Source organism: Stegostoma tigrinum, chromosome 19 (genome assembly GCF_030684315.1).
Source record: "Stegostoma tigrinum isolate sSteTig4 chromosome 19, sSteTig4.hap1, whole genome shotgun sequence".
Classification (NCBI taxonomy): domain Eukaryota; kingdom Metazoa; phylum Chordata; class Chondrichthyes; order Orectolobiformes; family Stegostomatidae; genus Stegostoma; species Stegostoma tigrinum.
Genome location: NC_081372.1, coordinates 12771742 through 12792370, shown reverse-complemented (window position 1 = coordinate 12792370; position 20629 = coordinate 12771742). Strand labels below are relative to the sequence as shown.

Genomic DNA, 20629 nt, shown 5'->3' with positions numbered 1-20629 from the left:
GGTAGGAGCAATACGTATACACTCATGTTGAAGGAGAGAAAAAATGCAGTATTGAAAACTACAACATAGTGATACTGGTCAGAAAAAAGATGTTAATTTACATATAGCCATTCCACTAAGTCTTGTTTTACCTAAAAAGAAGGAAATTACAGATTTTTGTGAAATCTGAAATCACCTTAGAGAAACAAATAGGGTTCAACTGCCCTGGTGATAACCCATCTCAAACTAGGCCTCAACTCAGTAACTGTCATAAAATAATGATGGTTTCAATTATCTCCAATATCTGCAATATTAGTGTGGGAAAGCCAGAACATTTTATTCCCTCAAAGTTGGCACATTGCAAATGAAGAAAACACATTGAAATCTGAGTCTCTGAGGGAACCCTAATTAGCTCTTATTATTTTAACTAATAAATACATTATAACCTATTGCATATTCACCATTTGTCACACTCTTAACCTAAACTGTCATTTTTCTTTAATGGTAATTGAATTAGTGACTCAGCCATTAAACAGATAATAGAAAAAAAAATCTTGTCAGCGCCAAACATGTAACTGAACATAATGATTTCTGCCTTTCTTTTCGCCAAACACAGAACGAGTTATCCTCGGAGTTTATTGTAGAGTTGTAAAAATATCTGGGCCAAAATTTAACGATTGAATATTTTAAAACCCCCAACGTTTATTGCAGTACTCAATGACAAATCATTTCGTTTCTTTTTAAAAGAATCTATTGTTAAACATAAAACGACCAGATTATCCAAACTCAAAACAGAATGTCAAAATGTTCTAACTCGTTTTCTAACCAACAATTCAAAACGTAAAGATCTGTAAAGTTGGAGGCAGGAGATGAATTTCCATTGTTACCAAAACAGGGTTTAAAAAGGGGCGATTTTCCTGTAAAAATGGCTTCCAAAATATGAACAGAACAACAATAAACCTTCACGTCCTTCAGGAAGCCCTATCCCACGAATTATCATAAGGATAGCTTCAGACACTGTTACAAAAACGACATATCGATCAATGATTCACAAATATTAGGCAGATTCATTTCTGACATTGAGAAAAAGTGAGGAAATAATTGAAATTCACTTCAACACCAACAAAAAAAAACATCTTTTAAGTACAAAGATTCTGAGGATTAGGGTGCGTGCACGCATTGTCCTCAGGCCACCCCGATCTCCAGCGCGCTTTCCCTTTGTTAAACTACTGGCGACGTTTCCATCCTTGCTGCCTGCAACCGATCCCTATTTTCTATCTCTCCTCTCGCTACCCCCTCCCCCTTCTCGCTCTCACTGATCTGCCTGTGTCCTTCTCGCAGCTGTTTAAAAGAATCCACACCGGTATATCCCCTCCGCCCCCACCCCAGTCAGCTGAGAGAAGGTCAAAGGCAAATTGGAGAGAAAAAGAAAAACAGCAACAGTCCCGCAGAGAAAGGGGGGAGGGTGGTGCTGCGTGGAGGAGGAGAGACAGGGACACACATACACAAGTCACACTCTTCCCCAAGTGGTATATTTCTCCCCCTTCTCTCTCGGTCGGCCTCCTCTTTGCTCCCCGCGCTGCTCGACCACCTACCGAAGCTTCTTCTCTGTTTGAATGACTTGTCAGAAGGCATTTTCTGAGCAGGAGAACCCGAGAATAATCAGCTTAAGCGGACGGTGCAGTTCCTGATGTGTCCAAGCACAGAGCGATGTAACAAACCGCATCACGTGAACACTTTGACGTCAACGCAAAAGATACTTCAAGGGGAGGACCCGGGGAAGAAAGTGACAAGTTCTCCAGTGTTCAAACACCACCCCCACCCCACATTCCTCTCACAAACACCACCACCCCCCCCCGCCAAACACACACAAAGGGAGCAGCACACTTCATCGCTTTGTTTTCGGTTGAAGACCAGCCGTTGAACGGCATTCGAACGAAACACAACAATCTCAACTTAGATCATATTTACATTCAACGACAAAAGATTGTTACAGTTATCATGAGGTGTCGATTTTAATTTTTACGGAATTGCTCGGCAGAAGGTGTGGACTTATGTCCGCTTGCAGTGATAAATGATAAAATATCACGCCGTTCGTTGATCTTAGTGGACACACGGAATAGTTTTGTTTACTTCACCTTTAAAGCGTGGTAGGGTTTTTAAAAACAAAGCCAGAAATTGCTGGACAGACTCAGCAGGTCTGAAGAAAGGTCACTGGACTCGAAATGTTAACTTTTTCTCTCTCCACAGACGCTTCCAGACCTGCTGAGTTTCCCCAGCATTCTCCGTTTTCGGTCAGAGATCTTGGGATTCTCTGTTTTTGTTTGTTTCAGCTCCTCACCATCCGCGGTTCTTTGTTTTTAGTTTATTTTCCTTCCCTGGTGATTCAGTGTTTGGGTGAGGTCACAGGTCCATTCGGAAGATTAGTTAACGCTTTGATGTGATACTGAGAACTGACATTGCTGAAGTGGTTTAAACCTTCATCCGCCGTCTCCGCGGACTGCCTTAAAACGAAATTTGATAAAGATTACATGGAGAAGATGTGGCGGAGACATAAATTGAGATCCTAAATATAAGATCATCGCCACTCCAGTAGATAATTAAAAAGAAATGACTTTATCCAGAGCATGCAGAGCCGAAAGGAAGCAATTAACTCAGGGTTTTATGAAATTGTTTTTTGAGATGAGAGTCACTAACAAGGCCAATATTTATTGACAATTCCCAATTGTTTCTGACCACCACTTTCCTGAACCATTGCAGAGGTGCACCACTTGTGCTGTTTTTCTGTAGCAGTTTTGTGCAACTTATTAGATTGCTACAAAAACAGAAATTATTTGAGAAACTCAGCAAGTCTGGCAGCGTCAGCAGCTTGGACTCAACGTGTGAACTCTACCTTCTCTCTGCAGATGTTGCCAGGCCTGAGTTTTTTTCCAATCATTTCCTGTTTTGTTCCAGATTTCCAGCATCCACAGTTTTTTTGTTTTATTTTGGTAGCTTACGAATTCATTTCAGAGGGCAGATTAATCAGGCACAGTACTGTGGGTCTGTAGGCTAGGCCATGTCAGGTTAAGACAGCAGATATACCCTCCTCTGGAAAAATAGCATATTTCCTTTTAACAGAAAACAAGTGCTGGAGATCACAGCAGATCAGACAGCATTCATGGAGAGAAAATGTTTTGAATCTAGATGACTCTTCAATAGAATTTGATTTTAATATAGCGAAACAGTAGCTTCATGTTTGTTATTAACAATTTCAATAAAGACTTACAAATTAATTAAATTTAAAATCTGGTTACCAAGGCTGAAATCATACTATTGGAGCAGGCCCCGAAGGGGCAGCGGGATATGCTGCTCAAACAGAAATGAATGCAATGACTCTCTGATGGGGAAGATGAAGCAGGGCAGGATGAGGCTTATTTGAAGTTGAAACAATGGCACAACCCAATTGGATCAAATGATCTATTTCAGTGCTGTCATTACTGGGTAGTTCTGAGTCAGGTTATTGTTCCATTTATAGCTCCCACCCACCTCACACTGCCCAAATTCCACCCCAGGTGCAGACTAAACCACCATTCTCACCATGAAGTGTAATTCTTGTTTAACTCCATGAAGGATGAGAACTCACCAGGAGGGAATAGTTTTGTCCATGCTGCATTTTTACACAGAGATCACAAGATGTAGAGCTGAATGAACACAGCAGGCCAAGCAGCATCAGAGAAGCAGGAAAGCTGATGTTTCGGGCTGAGACCCTTCTTCAGAGAGACCCTTCTTGATTCTCCAGCATATGCAGTTCCTTCTGTCTCTGAAACAGTATTTTTATATGTCATTTTTACCAGTGTTTGTTTCTCTGCTGTAAAGCCCAGACGATAAATATCAGATGAAATTAACCTGTATCTCATATACTGGATTTTACAGCAGGTTACTGCAATGTTTTACCACATTCACAGTGGCACTTATGCTTAGTTGAATTTTGCATCGTCATCTGGAAATAACTTGGCAATATCAGACCCTCCATGATTAATCGTCGTTCATGTGAGGCAGGATGTGTGTTAGCAGCTGTACAATAGAATTAGTGTGAGATCTCATTTCAGGTGGAACTATGATTTTTTTTAATTCTTTGCGCAATAGACTCAGAAGTATCTTTCTGATTAATTGTGTGTTAATTGTGTTCAGATGATGGGCATTAACTCTGACAGGAATTGAATCTGTATGGATACAGACTAATGCTGCATGATTTTCATTGGAAGTCATAGAGATATACAGCACAGAAATAGAGTCTTTAGTCCAATTCATCCATGCCAACCAGACATCCCACTCTGACCTAGTCCTGTTTGCCAACATTTGTCCCCTATCCTGCCAAACCCTTCCAATTCATTCCATCCAAATGCCTTTTAAATCTTGTACCTGCAACAGCCTCCACCACCTCCTCTGGCAGCTTGTGTCATGTACGCACCACCCTCTGCATGAAAAAATTGTTCTTTAGATCCCTTTTAAATCTTTTCCCTCTCATCTTAAACCTATGCCCTCTCCTTTTGGGCTCTCCCACCCTGGGAAAAAGACTTGGCTATTCACTGTAATCATGCCGCTCATGATTTTATAAACCTCTATAAGGTCACCCTCACCCTCCGAAACTCCAGGGTTAAAAGCCCCAGCATATTCAGCCTCTCCCTATAGCTCAAACTCCCCAGAGCCAGCAACATTCTTGTAAATCTTTTCTGCACTCAAGTTTAATAACATCTTTCCTACAGTAGGGTGACCTGAACTGCACACAGTATTCTAAAAAGTGGTCTCACCAATGACTTGACCTGCTGCAACATGATGTCCCGAATCCTATACTCAGTGCTCTGACAACTGAAGGCAAGTGTGCCAAATGCCTTCTTCACCATCCCTATCCACCCACTTTCAAGGAACTATGCACCTGCATGCCCTAGGTCTCTTTGTTCAGCAACCCTCCCCAGAGCCCTAACATTAATGTACAAGTCCTGTCCTGCTTTGGCTTACCAAATTGCAACACTCGAGTTTAAATTAAACTCCATCTGCCACTCCTCTGCGCATCAGCCCATCAGAACAAAGTTCCAGTGTGCTCCGAGATAATCTTCTTCGTTGTCCACTACACCAGTTATTTTGGTGTCATCTGCAAACTTAACTAACCATGCCTCCTATTTGTATAAATGATGAAAAGCAGTGTGTTGTATGCTCATTCTGTATAAATCTGTAAATAAATATAATAGTGTGTGAACATTGGTGCCAGTTCTATCTTGCTTCAACTGGCTTTCACAAATAGAACATCCCTAACATCTTCATAACTTACACAAATGGCAAAAATGGTCAACAAAAAGCTTCAAAGGGATAGAACTCAAAAATGTTTGCTTTTATGTAATGCTTTTTACACCCACCCACAGAAAGTATCAAAGAGCTTTACAGCCAAATCAATACTTCTGAACCAATTTCACTGTTGTAGAAATTGTGGGAAAAATGGCAAATGACCTGTGTGGGTCAAACTTTCACAAACAGCACTCTGAACATGACAAGATAGCCTGTGTTTTGTGATATTGATTGAGAGATGTGTAAACATTGACAAGACACCTGGGTCTGAAGAAGAGGCAAGAGTCATACTTGAAATGTTAACTTTGTTTGCCTCTGCACAGAAGCTGCCAAACCTGCTGAGTTTCCCAGCAATGTTTTTATATGAGTGATAACTTTACTGATCTTCATCAAGTTTGTACTCTGGGATCTTTTACACCCTCCTGTCTGGCAGCTAGAGCTACAGAGTAATGTTTCATCACAGATAACTTCGCCAAAGGCAGAGAAGCTAAATGCATTTGTATAAAATCAAACTACTGCCGATGCTGGGAATTTGAAATTTAGACAGAAATGCTGCAGAACTGTCAGGCAGCATCTGCGGAGAGAAAAACAGAGTTAATATTTTGAGTCCAAGACGAATCTTCTTTGGATTGTGATGCTTCTTCAACAGATGCTACCTGACCCGTTAAGTCCTACAGCACTTTCTGTTTTTATTGCATTTATATAGCGCTCTTCACAGGAATTGTTGAAATATGGTCACTACTGTAATGTAGAAAATATACCTGCCAATTTGCACACGGCGAACTCCCACAAACAGCAAGGTGATACTTACCAGATAATCTAATGTTGCAATGTGCATTGATGAATAAATATTGCCCAAAACACCAGAGATAAGTCCCTTACTCTTCTTCAAAATAGAGTCATAGGGTCATCAGAGCGTACAGCATGGAAGCAGGCCCTTCAGCCCAACTTGCCCACGCCACCCAGTTTTCATAACTAAACTAGACCCTTTTGCCTGCATTTGGCCCGTATCCCTCTTTACCCATCCCATCCATGTACATGTCTAAATGTTTCTTAAATGACAAAACTGTAATTGCTTTCACCATCACCTCTGGTGGCCTGATACAGACACTCACTACATTCTGTACGAAACATTGCCCCTCTGGATCCTTTTGTATCTCTCCACTCTCACCTTAAACATATGCCTTCTAGTTTTGGATTTCCCTACCATGGTGAAAGGCTGTTGGTCATTTACCTTATCTATGCCTCTCCTGATTTTATAGACCTCTACGTAAGATCATCCCTCAGTCTCCTACACTCCGGGGAATAAAAGTAACAGCCTATCCAACCTCTCCTTAAAATTCAAAGCTTCTAGTCCGGGTAGCATCCTAGTAAATCTTTTCTGCACTGTTTAGTGTAATGGCATTCATTACGTCTATCTGAACTGACTGACAAGAGTCTTGGTTTAACACTTCATCTGAAAGTCTGATTCTACAGTACCACTGGGAATGGAATAGCTACTTGTAGAGAATAACTGGGAGTGGAATTTTACTGAGAATCACCACAATGTCATGGCATGTTACCAATCTGAGGAAAGAAATGAAAGATGAGAGGGAAGAAAAAAGCTGCTGATGAAAAATAAAATTGCAAATAAAATTCTGCTTGCAATGTCCAGTGTAGTGTGATAGTTATGCCCATCAATGGATTAATAATATGATATTTATATTGCACTTTATTACATCAAAACACTTAAGAGAATTAATTATATTTGGAGTATGGTCATAATAATATTATTGTGAAAAGAGTAATCTCCTCTAATGCATCAATCCTGAAAAAGGGAGCAATTGTTTGAAGTTACAGTCATTAATGTGTATGCTTGAATACAGTAATTGGTACAGAGTAATACTGAAGCATTTGCACTGTGCCACAAAGGCCTGAAGTAGGCATCAAATTCTCATGCCATTCCAATCTCACAGATTGAGTTTCTCAGGGGAAGGTGCTTTTTCTGCTTACTGTATAAATTAGAAGGAAACAGTGAATTAATCATTCCATAAGCAAAATGTTTCAGGTGTAGGAAATCTGAAACACAAATAGAAAATGCTAAATTTACTCAGCCAAGTCTGGAACATTAACTAATTTTGTCCCCACAAATGACAGCCTAATGTGCTGAGTTTTGCCAGCATTTTCAGAACATTTTCACCCTGGGATGCACACCAAGTTGGTCACTGTACTGCATCATGGCCAGTCTGTGAAATGTTACTATAGTCCCAGAGAGCAAAAGGATGCTCTCTCATTAGAAGGTATAACGTGAGGATCAGGAAAGGTTGAGAAGGCAGGGTCTTCATGGTGGCCTCCACTAGGTACAGGAATTAACCCACACTATCGACAGCACTCTACAATATAACCTAACTGAGCTAACCAATCCTAAGCTGTGGCAGTGATAATAATAACACTTCTATAATATATTTAGCATTATATTTGTAAATACTTAGAAACAAATATCTGGACAGAAATGCCAAGCTAGGGAGGAAAACGCTCTATGGGAGGCCCAGTTAGAAGGATGGATTTTGCAAGGGGTTCTTAGACTTGGAGAGAGTGGGGGAGAAGTGGAAAGCTTTTGAGATGGAGCTCTACAGAATAGGTCAGAGACAGCTGGAGACAATGATGAAGTGAAAGAAAGTGGGAAGAGTAGGTGGCCAAAGTAAGAGGAATAGAACGTTTAAGGAGAAGCCTGTTCAGAAAATATGTTTCTATGCATTAGAATCCAGAATTAGAGGACAGATATACTGAAGTGATAGAGGTGTTCAAAGTCATTGACAGAGTTCTCGGGCTTACCAGTGGGAGCTGAAATCTCAAGTGGGGTCACAAGCTTAAATTTTGTGGTCTTGGGCTCTGAGGTAGCAATGACAACTGTGGATATCCAACTGAGGTATAATAGCAGTGCTCCTACTCTAACAGGCGCCTGCTCTCACAGTACCCCAACCTGTTCTCACTGAGTAACAATTTTCAATCCTTGAAATGGGGTCACGGTGAGAAAAGGTTTAAGAAGCACTTATTTTATAGTAAGTGATTAGGAATGTACTGCTTGACAGCATGGGAAAGACAGATTCAAATTGACTTAGTAGCAGGATACAGATATTGATGGCAGAAGGCCATTAGTGTAATTGGAGGCTGGTGCTCAGTGATATAACAAAGGCATCAGTACTGGGTCACTTATTCTTTATGATATATTTAAACCATGTAAATGAGAGTGTGGTTGGGGAAGCATGGATAAATGGGCTTCCATATGGGATAGGGATGGTCAGATGGTTGACAGCAAAGTAAAAGAGTTTAGGTAACAGGAAGATATAGATGAGTTGGTCAGATGGGCAGATCAGTGGCAGATGGAATTTAACACTGACAAATGTGAGCCTGTTTACTTTGGAAGAAGTAACAAGTGAAAGGGATGCTAATGAATGGCAGGACACTAGGAGGTTTGAAGGAACAGAATGATCTTGTCCACAAAACCCTGAATGTGGCAGGGCAGGTTATGAGGGTGGTTAGAAAGGCAATATGGGACACTTGCCTTTATCATTGAAGGCATGGGTTATAGGAGCAGGGAGGCTATATTGAAGCAGTACAGAGCTTTGGTTAGGCCACAACTGGAGTACTGTGTACAGTTCTGGCCACCTCATTATCAGAAGGATGTGATTGAATTGGAGAGTCAACAGGATGTTGTCTGATATGGAGCATCTGAGCTAGGAAGAGAAGGTGAATAAACTCAGGTTATTTTCTTTGGCATGGAGAAGGTTTTGTTGGGGGGGGAGGTGTGGTGATTGAGGCATACAAGATTATGAGGAGCACGGACATGGTTGACAGAAAGAAACTGTTCCCCATTGTCAAAGGAGGTGCACTTTTAAGTTGGAGGGCAGGTGGCCGGAGGTTTAGAGGGGGTTTGAGGAAGAGGATTTTCACCCAGAGGGTGGTACGTGTCTAGAATGCTCCACTTGGAAGGGTAGTTCAGGTGGGAAACCTCATAGCCTTCAAAAAGTACTTGGACGAGCACTTGGAATGTCATAACATTGAAGGCTAAGGGTCTAGAGCTGGAACGTGGGATAAGTGTAGGCAGTAGAGAGATAATGGGAATTGCCGACGCTGGAGAATCCAAGATAACAAAGTGTGGAGCTGGAGGAACACAGCAGGCCAAGCAGCATTTTAGGAGCACAAAAGCTGACGTTTTGGGCCTGGACCCTTTATCAGAAAGTGGGGAGGGGGAGAGGGTTCTAAAATAAATAGGGGGTTTGAGGAAGTTGAAGATGGATAGAGGAGAAGATACAGACAAATTTGTCTCCCCTCCACCTACCTTCTCCTCTATCCATCTTTGATTTGCCTCGCCTCCCCCCCACCATTCATTTCAGAACCCTCTCCCGATGAAGGGTCTAGGCCTGAAATGTTAGCTTTTGTCCTCCTAAGATGCAGCTGGGCCTGCTGTGTTCATCCAGCTCCACACATTTGTTATCTCAGTGTAGGTAGTAGTATATTTTTGGCAGTACAGAGATGATGGGCCAAAGAGTTCCTCTATAGAGTATGATTCTAAGTGAGACCTCCAGAGGTTATTTTTGTGTTTTTTCTGTGCCACAACCATCTTGTGAATCTCCTTATTTTGCCTCTTGTTGTGTAAAAATGAAATCCCGTAGTTGCGAACCTCTGATTAACCATCACAACTTCTGTAACACTGAAAAAAAGGCGTTGAATGTCTCGATCTTAGAATCTGATTGCCATTGGGTAAGCGAAAGTTTCAGAGCCTCGTTAGCGCAGTAGGCAGCGCGTCAGTCTCATAATCTGAAGGTCGTGAGTTCGATCCTCACACGGGGCACTATGTTTTACGGGAATCTGAAATTGTGGGATTAGGTCGGGAAGGCTCAGTTTCTAGCAAGAGCCCACTGCAATAGTGTTTCGAGTCTTTGTACCTACGTGGTATTCTCTTCGGTAGGTTCGTGTTTTCTTAAAACATGCAGAATTGTGAAACTCGCTCTTCTACTCTGCTGTTTTACAATGTGTTATTTTCACTGAGCCGTTCATTTACCGGCGACACCAAGTCTGCAGTTTGCCCATCGCATCGTACTTTAAAGCTGCGCTGGGGTGGAGAACGTCTTTGATCAAGTGAATGGGTTTCGTGCAAAGATCGAAAAAGAGGAAGCATCAGGTTGTAAATGCATACAAACCGACAGAACTGCGGATGCTGTGATTCAGAAACACAAATAGAAATTGCAGGAGAAACTCAGCAGATCAGCGGAGAGAAGACAGAGTTGACGTTTCGGGTGGAGTGACCCTTCCTCGGAGGGTGTAAAGTATCCGGGTGTCTTGGTACTGTCTCACGATATTAGCTCACATATGCCACCTCCCCTCCACTACATTGCCCCTTTCCCGGGAACCATCACTATGCCGCACCTCCATGACCCTCACACTCTCACCCCATTAATCCAATTCTGTCCCCCTTCCCAATACACCTTCCCTGATGCCCCCTCTTTATTGCCATTCCCAATCACCCGCTTTATGCCCCCCCCCCAACCTTCCCGGTGCCATCTCTATTGCCTCCTCACTGCTTCCCCCCCACCACCACCACCTCCTTCCCCACCTCGAGCTGTACCATCCCCGAAATCGCTTATATCAGTCTTTTCCCAAAATCTAATGATTCATGCGGGCGCTAGGACCCAGCTGTTGTTAAAACATCCCCTTTGCCCCCACCCCCCCCACTCTAAATACCCTGTCCCCAGCTGCTAATTGACCTTTGCACTGCTCCCGGAGTGCGACAGAAGTTGCTACAGGCGCTGGGGAGGGGTCCCTGCTGTAAACACCAGCTGAGGGTTGCCCCCCCAGTATCACTAAAACTGTTTCAATTACCTCCTTTTGCATTGACAATCCCAGAGCCTGGAAATCCTCTGTGAGTGCCGCTGGCAGAGCCTCGTTAGCGCAGTAGGCAGCGCGTCAGTCTCATAATCTGAAGGTCGTGAGTTCGATCCTCACACGGGGCACTACTTTTTTATTCAAGATCAGCCCCAATTATTTCAGCTGTTTAATCCCTTATCATGGAAGGGAGTCAATCAGTTGCGTGTAGTAAAGCCTTTCAATCTACAATTATTGCCAGGGTTTAACCAAATTGAAACCCTCATAGCAGAGGGGTCAGTGACAAGTGGGCACTGATTTGAAATAAGATAACAAAGTGTGGAGCTGGGTGAACACAGCAGGCCAAGCAGCATCTCAGGAGCACAAAAGCTGACCTTTCGGGCCTAGACCCTTCATCAGTGATTTGAAATTATCACTGATTTGAAATGATTGATACAAGGAGATGAGGAAACATGTTTTCACCCAAAGACGGGACAGTTCTGCATCTCTGCCTGAAGGATAGTGGAGCCAGAATTCCTCAACTCATCTGAAATGTCTGGAGAGGCATGCAGTTCGTTCATTAATGTGCTTTAGTGAAAGACATTTGGTGTTCTTATCTAGTCTGGCCTACACATGACTCCTAATGCACAGAAATGTGCCCATTCTTAATTGCCCTCTGGGAAATTAGGGATGGATAACAAATGTTGGCCTTGACAGCAACGAACATTTCCCACAAACAAATAGAAATATGGAATTGCATAACCTGCTGGATTACGGACAAGTGTTGGAAGATGGGATCATCCTGGGTAATTCGTTTTCCGAGCAGACAATAGACAGATTGGCCTTTCTCTGGCTATGTTTTTTCCTACATTTTCTAAATATCCAGAGAGAAAGAATGTAGGGCAAAAGCAGGGAGAGAGCAGGCAGTTCGCAAATTGCTCCTTAAGGGACAGTCATGATGGGTTGAATGGCCTTCTCTTGTGCTGCAAAGATTTTATGATCCTAAGAAAATTAGCTGAATTCTTCCAAGAGACTAGCTGACATTACCAGTAATAAAAAGGAAATATTCAACGGGTCGAGCAGCATCAGTGGGGATGGGTTTGTTTTATAGAAATACTGGAGTTGGGTGAGGTAATAAGGCTGATGTAAACCCCAAGAACACCTCCAGCTCCAGTTGGCAGTTGGATGCCCTTGTTAGGAAGCATGTGGAACAGGATGAGGATTGGCAGATTTGTTTTCAAGTTACTTCATTTCCTTTCTCACTCTTTCCAACCTCACTGTGAATTCTTTGTGATTCTGCCTGAAATTCTAGGCACACCATTGGACCTCTGATATGTTCTTGACTCCTAGATTAAAAGCAGTATCAGGTTATAAGATTTGTGGTTATTATGTTTATGGGTGTTTTTTAAATTCAAGGCCATTAGGTTAAATGTTTAATTTAGGACAAAAGGCGACACTGGATTTATTGCCTAAATGCCCAGAAGGCATGGCTATTGCTCTGAAGACACATGTAGGCCAGATCAAGTAAGATTGGCAATTCCTCAAAGGATTCCCGATAAAAACCAGACAGGTCTTTCCCCCAGCAATGGTCATCATTGGATTCTTATTTCCGTAATTTTACTGAATTCAAATTCCATCATCTGCCATAGCAGGATTCCAACCCAGCTCCCATTCATCTATAGGTGTGATGCTGGAAAAGCACAGCAGGTCAAACAGCATTACAGGATCAGGAAAGTCAATGTTTCGTTGCCTGCTCCTCTGGCGCAGTCTGACTTGCTGTGCTTTTCTCGCTTCACAACTATAGACTCTGGCTTCCAGCATCTGCAGCCCTTAAGAATCCCCAGAACATTACCTGGGTTAGAGGCCCAGCAAAGATAGCACTAGGCCATCACCTCCCCACACGCTGGGGTTGAGGGAGTCAGAGTGTCATTGTGACACAACGACCATTCACCCCATTGAAACCATATTGACTACCCATTGCCCCTGCTCTACTATTTTACTAAATAAAGCAATTTTAACCAAATTAAAGTCTAAATCAAAATGGACAGTCCCTACAGATTCCAGAGACAAATTTCCAATTCAGAAAACTACAAATTTTAAATTTTAATTTGAGGTAATGTGAACTGCAGATGCTGGAGAATCCAAGATAACAAAGTGTGAAGCTGGATGAACACAGCAGGCCAAGCAGTATCTTTGGAGCACAAAAGCTGACGTTTTGGGCCTAAACCCGAAAGAGAGCCTCTCTGATGAAGGGTCTAGGCCCGAAACGTCAGCTTTTGTGCTCCTGAGATGCTGCTTGGCCTGCTGTGTTCATCCAGCTTCACACTTTGTTAATTTTAAATTTTAATGTTGTTTTGCAATGGTGATGCACCCCAATCCCCACTGCAAGCATGACATGTAACGACATGCTCCCTCTCCAAGGACACCATTCCCCTACTCTATGCAGTCTTGAAATTCAATTTCTTTCAAGTGCCCATCCAATGTCTTTCTGAAATCATTCATCATCTGCTTCCACCACCTTCATAGACAGCGAGTTCCCAGTCCTTTTCAGTTGTTAAAAAAAAGCTCCTCTTCACATCCTCTCTCTGTCCCTGGGTACATAAGTAGGATGGGTTTAAAGGGAGATGGGCCAAATGCTGGCAAATGGGGCTAGATTAATTTAGGATATCTGGTCGGCATGAACGAGTTAGACCAAAGGGTCTGTTTTTGTGCTGTACAACTCAATGAGTCTACTTCTCGTTATTTTTAACCAATCTGTTCGGACATGTTAAAACACATCTCCAGGCAGATGGGCTGAGAATTGGAATATCCTAGGCTAGAGATGGGGATACTACTACGGAACCATAATACAATCAGCTGCTGGGAACAATAGGTTCTCATTTACCTTTTCCAAACCACTCAAAACTTTGTTCACCTTGATCAAATCTTAAATCTCCTTTGCTTCATGCAGCAGAGTCTCAGCTACTCCAAGCTTACTCATAGCTAAATTCCCAAATCCCTGCAACTGTTTTAGTATAACCTCTGTGCACCCTCACATTGAAAGAAAGAACTTCATAGACATGTCATGCAATCTTTATCAGAAAAAGCAATCATTCGAATGTGCTCTCAGGCATACAATGATCTAATGTCTGGGAGTTGATAGCATTATAAATCATTTGTTGTCTTCCTCTTGAGATGTTACTTTCATTGAATTATAATGAGTGACTTCCTGCAAGTTTTATGTATTCAATGGGAAGGCTTCATTTCATTATCTGATTTGCATCTCTCTCTTGAAATATAGTCATTATTTAAATTAACAAACCTTTTTTTCTTTAACCTAATTACTGTACTCACCATTTCTACATTTTTTGTTTGACTATCGCTTATTCTTTAATTACCATTACTACGTTCCCTGATACTCTACTGAAAAGATCAAGGGAGAACATATCTCCTATAATGCTGCTTGGCCAGCTGTGTTCATCCAGCTCCACACCTTGTTATCTCGAATTCTCCATCTGCAGTTCCCATTATCTCTGTGAGCTCATTGGCACAAGCTGGGCTTCAAAAGCCAATGGTTATCAGTCTTCTCAAATATTCTCCATTTGTCAGAATACTGCAACACTCAGAGAAATCACTTCTATTAGTTGCACCTTCGACTGCATCATCCACAGAGACCCTCAGAATTCCAAACCACTGCGTGTCTCTGCAAAATGCTTTCCAGGCACAAATCCAATGTCCCCAACTCTGTAACACTGATGAAACCTGGTGGAAAACTTTGGCAAAAAACACCTTCCCAAATAAACACATCACCTCCAACCCATCACAACAACCAGGCTTCGAATTGCCTCAATAGAAATCATCTGGGCATGGCCATCTTGATCTCAAGTGTACCCTCAAAACCTCAGTTGTCTGCAACTGAAAAACCCTGACCAAATCAATGAGGACACAAGATAACAAAGTGTGAAGCTGGATGAACACAGCAGGACAAGCAGCATCTCAGGAGCACAAAAGCTGACATTTGGGGCCTAGACCCTTTATCAATGAGGACACAGTTGTGTTTTGTCCCTTGTTCCAGTTTGTAAGTGATTTGCTCCAGTCATCCTTGCTCTCCAGTGTGGCATCAAACTGTTAAAACTGTAATTACAGCTTCTCCTCCAAAGCTAATACAAAAGAGGAAGAAGAATCCTTTCTGTGATAATTCTGAGCCTGAGTCAAAACCTGCCAGAAAGTGTGACAAAATTTTTAGATGTTAACACAGAAACGCTGGAAGTTAAAACAATACGTCTGCAGGGATGATGGATTATTTGCTAGACAGATACATTAGAACCAAATAGGTAGACCAAAACATGTTTTAATAAAGTCACAAACTGAAAATGAGAAGTAGTTTCAGATTTTAAAAAATGAGAATTTCAATCGTTAGGATTGATCATAAGAGGGAATCTGAGATGAGAGAAAAATTGTTGAGTTGAAAATTTTGGCAGTGTTGAATCCCAGATGGTTTGTTTTATTAATTTATGGAATGTGCGTATTGCTGGCTAGACCAGCATCTATTGTATAACCCTAATTGCACAGAGGGAGTTAAGAGTCAACCACATTGTGGGTATGGAGTCACATTTAGCCCAGACCAGGTAAAGGACAGCAGATTTCCTTCACTAATGGACATGACTGATTTAGATTTCTTTTCTTTCTTAAAAGGGAAACTTGTTCCACAGCTACCATTAGGTCAGCTTTTCTTTAAATTCAAACTTCACGATCTGTCATGGTGGGATTCAAACCCTTTGCCCCAGAACATTAGCCTGGGATTCAGGATTACTAGCCCAGTTACATTGCCATTATACCACCACTTCCAATGGATCCCCTATTTTAGAATACACTTAAGATGGAGACAGTCATTGCGCATGGATGGGATTTCTCAGTAAATTGAAGGATATGGTGAGCAGACGGGAAAGTGGAGTTGAAGCCAGGAGATTGGCCATGATGACGTTGAATGGCAGTATAGGCTCAATGAGCCGTACTGTCCAAATCTGTTCCTTTGCTGTGTTCTGGTTGCTGGTTTCCAATGGCAGAAGGGATGATAACCATAGGGCACAGAATTAAAGTGACTACTAAATGAATTGGAGGTCATATGAGAAAATATTTCTATTTACAACACCTTGCTGTAGGAATCGAGAATGCATGGCCTGAAAATTTGGCAGAAGCAGCTTCAAAAGGAGTCCGGTTACGTGCCCACAAAAGGGAAAAATGAACGTGTTTGGGAGAAAGAGAATTGGGAGTAGTTGGACAGTTCTTTCAAAAAGCTAGTAGAGGCATTATTGACTGAGCGGCCTCCTCTGTTTCTGTAACAATCTGCAGAGCAGTTTGCTGCCTTTCCCGGACCTGCTCCTCTGTTCTCTTTACTTCAGTTTTGTGTTTAAGCTGCATTACTAGGCACACTTTGAGATTTCCACCCAGAGCTGTTACAGAGATGTGTGTGGATCAAGAAACGAGCATGGACTACTGGGCTTCTTGATGCATTGGTGATACAATATGAAGGGAGAGCTCAATTATTAAGAGGCACTGCTTTTCAAAGGAAGACCCCTTCCCTACCCATTTGGTTATTTGTCCAAGATCAGACAGCACTATGGGAAGATCATGTAGTTCTCCAGCGTTCTGATCAATGTTTCTGCCTCCTCCTGCACCAAAGACAGGCTGACTGGTCACTCAAGCAATTTGCTGAAGTTCTGGAATCTTTCTATGCACATCAACTGTTACACACATCAGGAGGAAATCATCCGTTGTGAAACGCTTTGGTCCATTGGGAGGGGATGGAAGACTGTACAAATGCAGTGTCCTTTTTTTTAAATTGTTGATCCATTCATGGGATGTGGGTGACACTTTCTGGACCAGCATTTATTGCCCATCCCCAGTTACCCTTGTGATTCCTGACATTCGTATCAGTAAAAGATTAAGGGAGGGAGGTAGGGAGGGAGAAATGGGGTAAACAACCTTGTGCTGTGCCTCTAAGGCTGACACTGGGATATTTATGTGACAGCCGTTGCTCTTCCCATCCTCTGGAGGAAGAAAACCCTTTTGGAATTCCTGTGAAAAACATCAAACTTTATTCCTCAGTATTTCATAAATAAAGTCCCTTTAGAACATAAGGTGTTCACATCAGGAAGAGTCTGCAAACACTTGACCTAATACCGCAAGTTTCCAGCTAAAATGCTGGTGGGGGCAGCTCAGCACTGGAATTCTTTTGTTATGTGTCCTCTTGTTTGTGTTCTTGCCACCACGTGTAGTCTGTATTTTCTGGCTGTACTGAGGAGTTTGATCTGAAGCACTGGCTGCATGCACTCCCATCCTGGCATACTGCGTGGCCCGGAAGTCTTGCATGAGCCCCTCAACCTCCCACCTTTCCTCCTTGTGTTGGCTACAGCAGTGCAAGGCCGCGGGGTCAATGGGGTGTGCCTCTGTGTTGAACAGGTAGCCGCCAGCTCCCAGGATGCATTCGCCGTAGGGCGTGGTGACAGTGCGGAAAGTGGAGCCGTCATTGTGCAGGAAGTTGTCAGGGTCGAACAGCAGGTAGAGATACTTCACCGTTTCCGCCAGGAAGAATGATTCCATACGATTGTCCAGCTTGTGATCCCGCAAGTCCCGCACCTAAACGGCGTGGAAACAGTCACAGCTGATCAGTGAATCCATCAGCAGGTGCTCAAACACTGACTTAATCTGATTTATTATTGTCACGTGTACCAAGATACAGTGAAAAGTATTGCTTACCAGACAAATTATAGAATAGAATCCCTACGGGGCCCATCAAGTCCACATGGTCCTCTGAACAGCATCCCACACAGACCTACCCCCCCCCATATCCTATCCCTGTAATCCTGCATTTCCCATGGTTAATCCACCTAACCTGCAGAACTCTAGACTGTAGGAGGAAAGCGGAGCATCTGGAGGAAACTCACAGCGACGCAGTGAGAACATACAAACTCCACACGTGCAGTTGGCCAAGGGTGGAATCAAACCCAGGGCACTGTGAGGCAGTAATGCTAGCTACTGCGCCACCCCCATACCTTACCTAAGTACAAAAGGGGATTAGAACAGAATGCAGAATATAGTGTTACAGCTACAGAGAAGGTGCAGAGAAAGATCAACTCTAATATAGGAGAGGGCTGTTCATAAGCCTGATAACAGCAGGGAAGAAGCTGTTCTTGAATCTGTTGGTACGTGTTTTCAAGCTTTTATATCTCTGCCTGATGGAAAAAAAGAGTGTAACTGGGGTGGGAGGAGGCTTTGACTATGCTGGCTGCCTTCTCGAGGCAGCAGGAAGTGTAGACTGAATCCCACAACACTATAAACGTACAATCCCAACACAATGACCACTGTGTAAATACACAGGATGGTGTCTAACACTGACCTATGCGGCGTGGAATGAAACAACAGAAATAGTTGCTTCTCCTACACAAAGTTGAGCAGTGATTTGATGGAGATATGAAACTTATCAGAGTGTTAGGAGGGGCTTGACAGGGTAGGTGAGAAGATGGGAGAATCTGGGACCAGAGGGTATAATCACATCTTGCACATATAAGATGGAGATGATGGGTTTCTTTTCCACTCAAAGATGCTGTGCAGTTCTTTAATACAGATGGCAGTTGAGCCTGGGTTGTTCTGTGTATGCAAGGCCCAGATTTTTTTTTAAAATCTGGAAGGGAATCAAGTGTTATAGTGCAAAGGCAGGAAAGTGGAGTTCAGGATTATTAGATCAGCCATGATCTCCTTGAATGGTGGAGAAAAGGTAGGTTCTTCACACAGAGAGTGGTGGGCATGTGGTAGTGGAGTCAGATACTCTAGAGACTTTAAAGCACCTCTTGGATAGGCACATGGAGAATAGTAAAATGTAGGGTATGCAGGGTAGATCGATCTTTGTAAGATAATAGGTCAGCACAACATGGTGGGCCGAAGGGCCTGTCACTGTTCTGTCTGAATGGCCTACTTCTGTTTCTCCATCTTATAAGACCATAAGACGTAGGAGTGGAAGTAAGGCCATTCGGCCCATCAAGTCCACTCTGCCATTTAAATCATGGCTGATGGGCATTTCAACTCCACTTCCCTGCACTCTCCCTGTAGCCCTTGATTCCTTGTGCGATTATAGTCTTAGAAGTATTCAAAATCATTAATGGTCTAAACAGAGTGGACAAGGGGACAATGTTCTCACTGGTGGAAGAATCCACAATTAATGGGCACTGATTTAAGGTAACTATTAAAACGCAAAACAAATGAAAATCTTTTGAATGCAGCAAGTGGTTAGGGTCTGGAATGTATTGCCTGAGAGTACAGTGGAGGCAGGATTAATTGTGGCTTTCTGAAAGGAAGTCACTAATTATCAGAACAAATTAGCAGGGCTACAGGAAAAGGCAGGGGAATAGAACTAGCTGAGTTGCTCCTGCAAAAAGCTAGCACAGGCATGACCAGTCAAACGGCCTCCTTCTGTTATGTAACCAGTCTACAGTTCTACGTAGAGCCCAACGAGTTGCAAAGTGTACTTATGTAGGTAATGCAATGTGGAATTATGGGCTCATTGTAGCCAACTCTGATCAATGTGGGCTTGCAGCTGAAAGCAAACTGACCAGGATTAAGGATCTGACTGTGCGGAAAAGCAAGTTTCCTGCATTTCCTCATGACTATACCTGAAAAAGCCCCGAGATGCTTGCACCCCACCTGTGATAAATTGGTAACTCTCCTCCACACCATTATTCTCTCAATCCAGACTTGTATGTTCCAGTGATAATGGGAACTGCAGATGCTGGAGAATTCCAAGATAATAAAATGTGAGGCTGGATGAACACAGCAGGCCAAGCAGCATCTCAGGAGCACAAAAGCTGACGTTTCGGGCCTAGACCCTTCATCAGAGGCTTTTGTGCTCCTGAGATGCTGCTTGGCCTGCTGTGTTCATCCAGCCTCACATTTTATTATTGTATGTTCCAGTGCTGTTTATTGGAATAAACTCAGTGACAAGGCAGTGTGCTGACAGTCATTGCTGAATGTTCACAGATCGGGCACTTACTGTAGCGAAACCACAATCCACACGGCTGATCTTCTCAATGGCCTCGATAACATCCCTGCCCATCTCCAACAGAGTCGGATCTCCAGTTGCTCGATACAGATACATAGCACTCTCCACCAGCTCTGTAACAACAAACCAGCCCCTTTAAGGATGTGTGAGCTCCGACGGGCAAAAATAAAATACACTCCCTTTGGGAATGGCACCCACTGTTCCGGGAACAAAGATTGCAACTGAAATTGAGAAGCCAGTGGTTACATGAATTCAAACACTTAATATTTTTAGTACAATGCTTGAATCTCCAAACTCTTGGATGAGACAAGGGGCTGGATTCACAGCCTCCAAATAAGGTTGAATCTATGTCAGATAACAAGGTGTGGAGCTGGATGAACACAGCAGGCCAAGCAGCATCACAGGAGCAGGAAGGCTGACGTTCTGGGTCTAGACCCTTCTTCAGAA

General features: G+C 42.9%; 2 protein-coding genes and 2 non-coding genes across 5 annotated transcripts in view; 2 read left to right on the top strand and 2 right to left on the bottom strand.

Moving 5' to 3' along the window:
- Positions 1-1718, bottom strand: part of LOC125461514 (microtubule-associated proteins 1A/1B light chain 3A) — a 38941-nt gene extending 37223 nt beyond the window's left edge. The window contains exon 1 of the mRNA XM_048550377.2: positions 1575-1718. Coding sequence (XP_048406334.1) covers positions 1575-1614 — 40 coding nt within the window. The 5' untranslated portion in view covers positions 1615-1718. The remainder of the gene's footprint in view (positions 1-1574) is intronic.
- Positions 1719-10065: 8347 nt separating this feature from the next.
- Positions 10066-10138, top strand: trnam-cau (transfer RNA methionine (anticodon CAU)). Its single transcript has one exon. It is a non-coding gene; the product is annotated as a tRNA-Met (tRNA).
- Positions 10139-11224: 1086 nt separating this feature from the next.
- Positions 11225-11297, top strand: trnam-cau (transfer RNA methionine (anticodon CAU)). The gene has a single exon. It is a non-coding gene; the product is annotated as a tRNA-Met (tRNA).
- A 5911-nt stretch (positions 11298-17208) lies between these two features.
- Positions 17209-20629, bottom strand: part of edem2 (ER degradation enhancer, mannosidase alpha-like 2) — a 38949-nt gene continuing 35528 nt past the window's right edge. For both annotated transcript variants that reach the window (XM_048550582.2, XM_048550583.2), the window contains exons 10-11: positions 20174-20295; positions 17209-17766 (exon numbers count right to left, since the gene is read on the bottom strand). In XM_048550582.2, the coding sequence (XP_048406539.1) occupies positions 17278-17766; positions 20174-20295 (611 nt within the window). In that variant the 3' untranslated portion in view covers positions 17209-17277. The remainder of the gene's footprint in view (positions 17767-20173; positions 20296-20629) is intronic.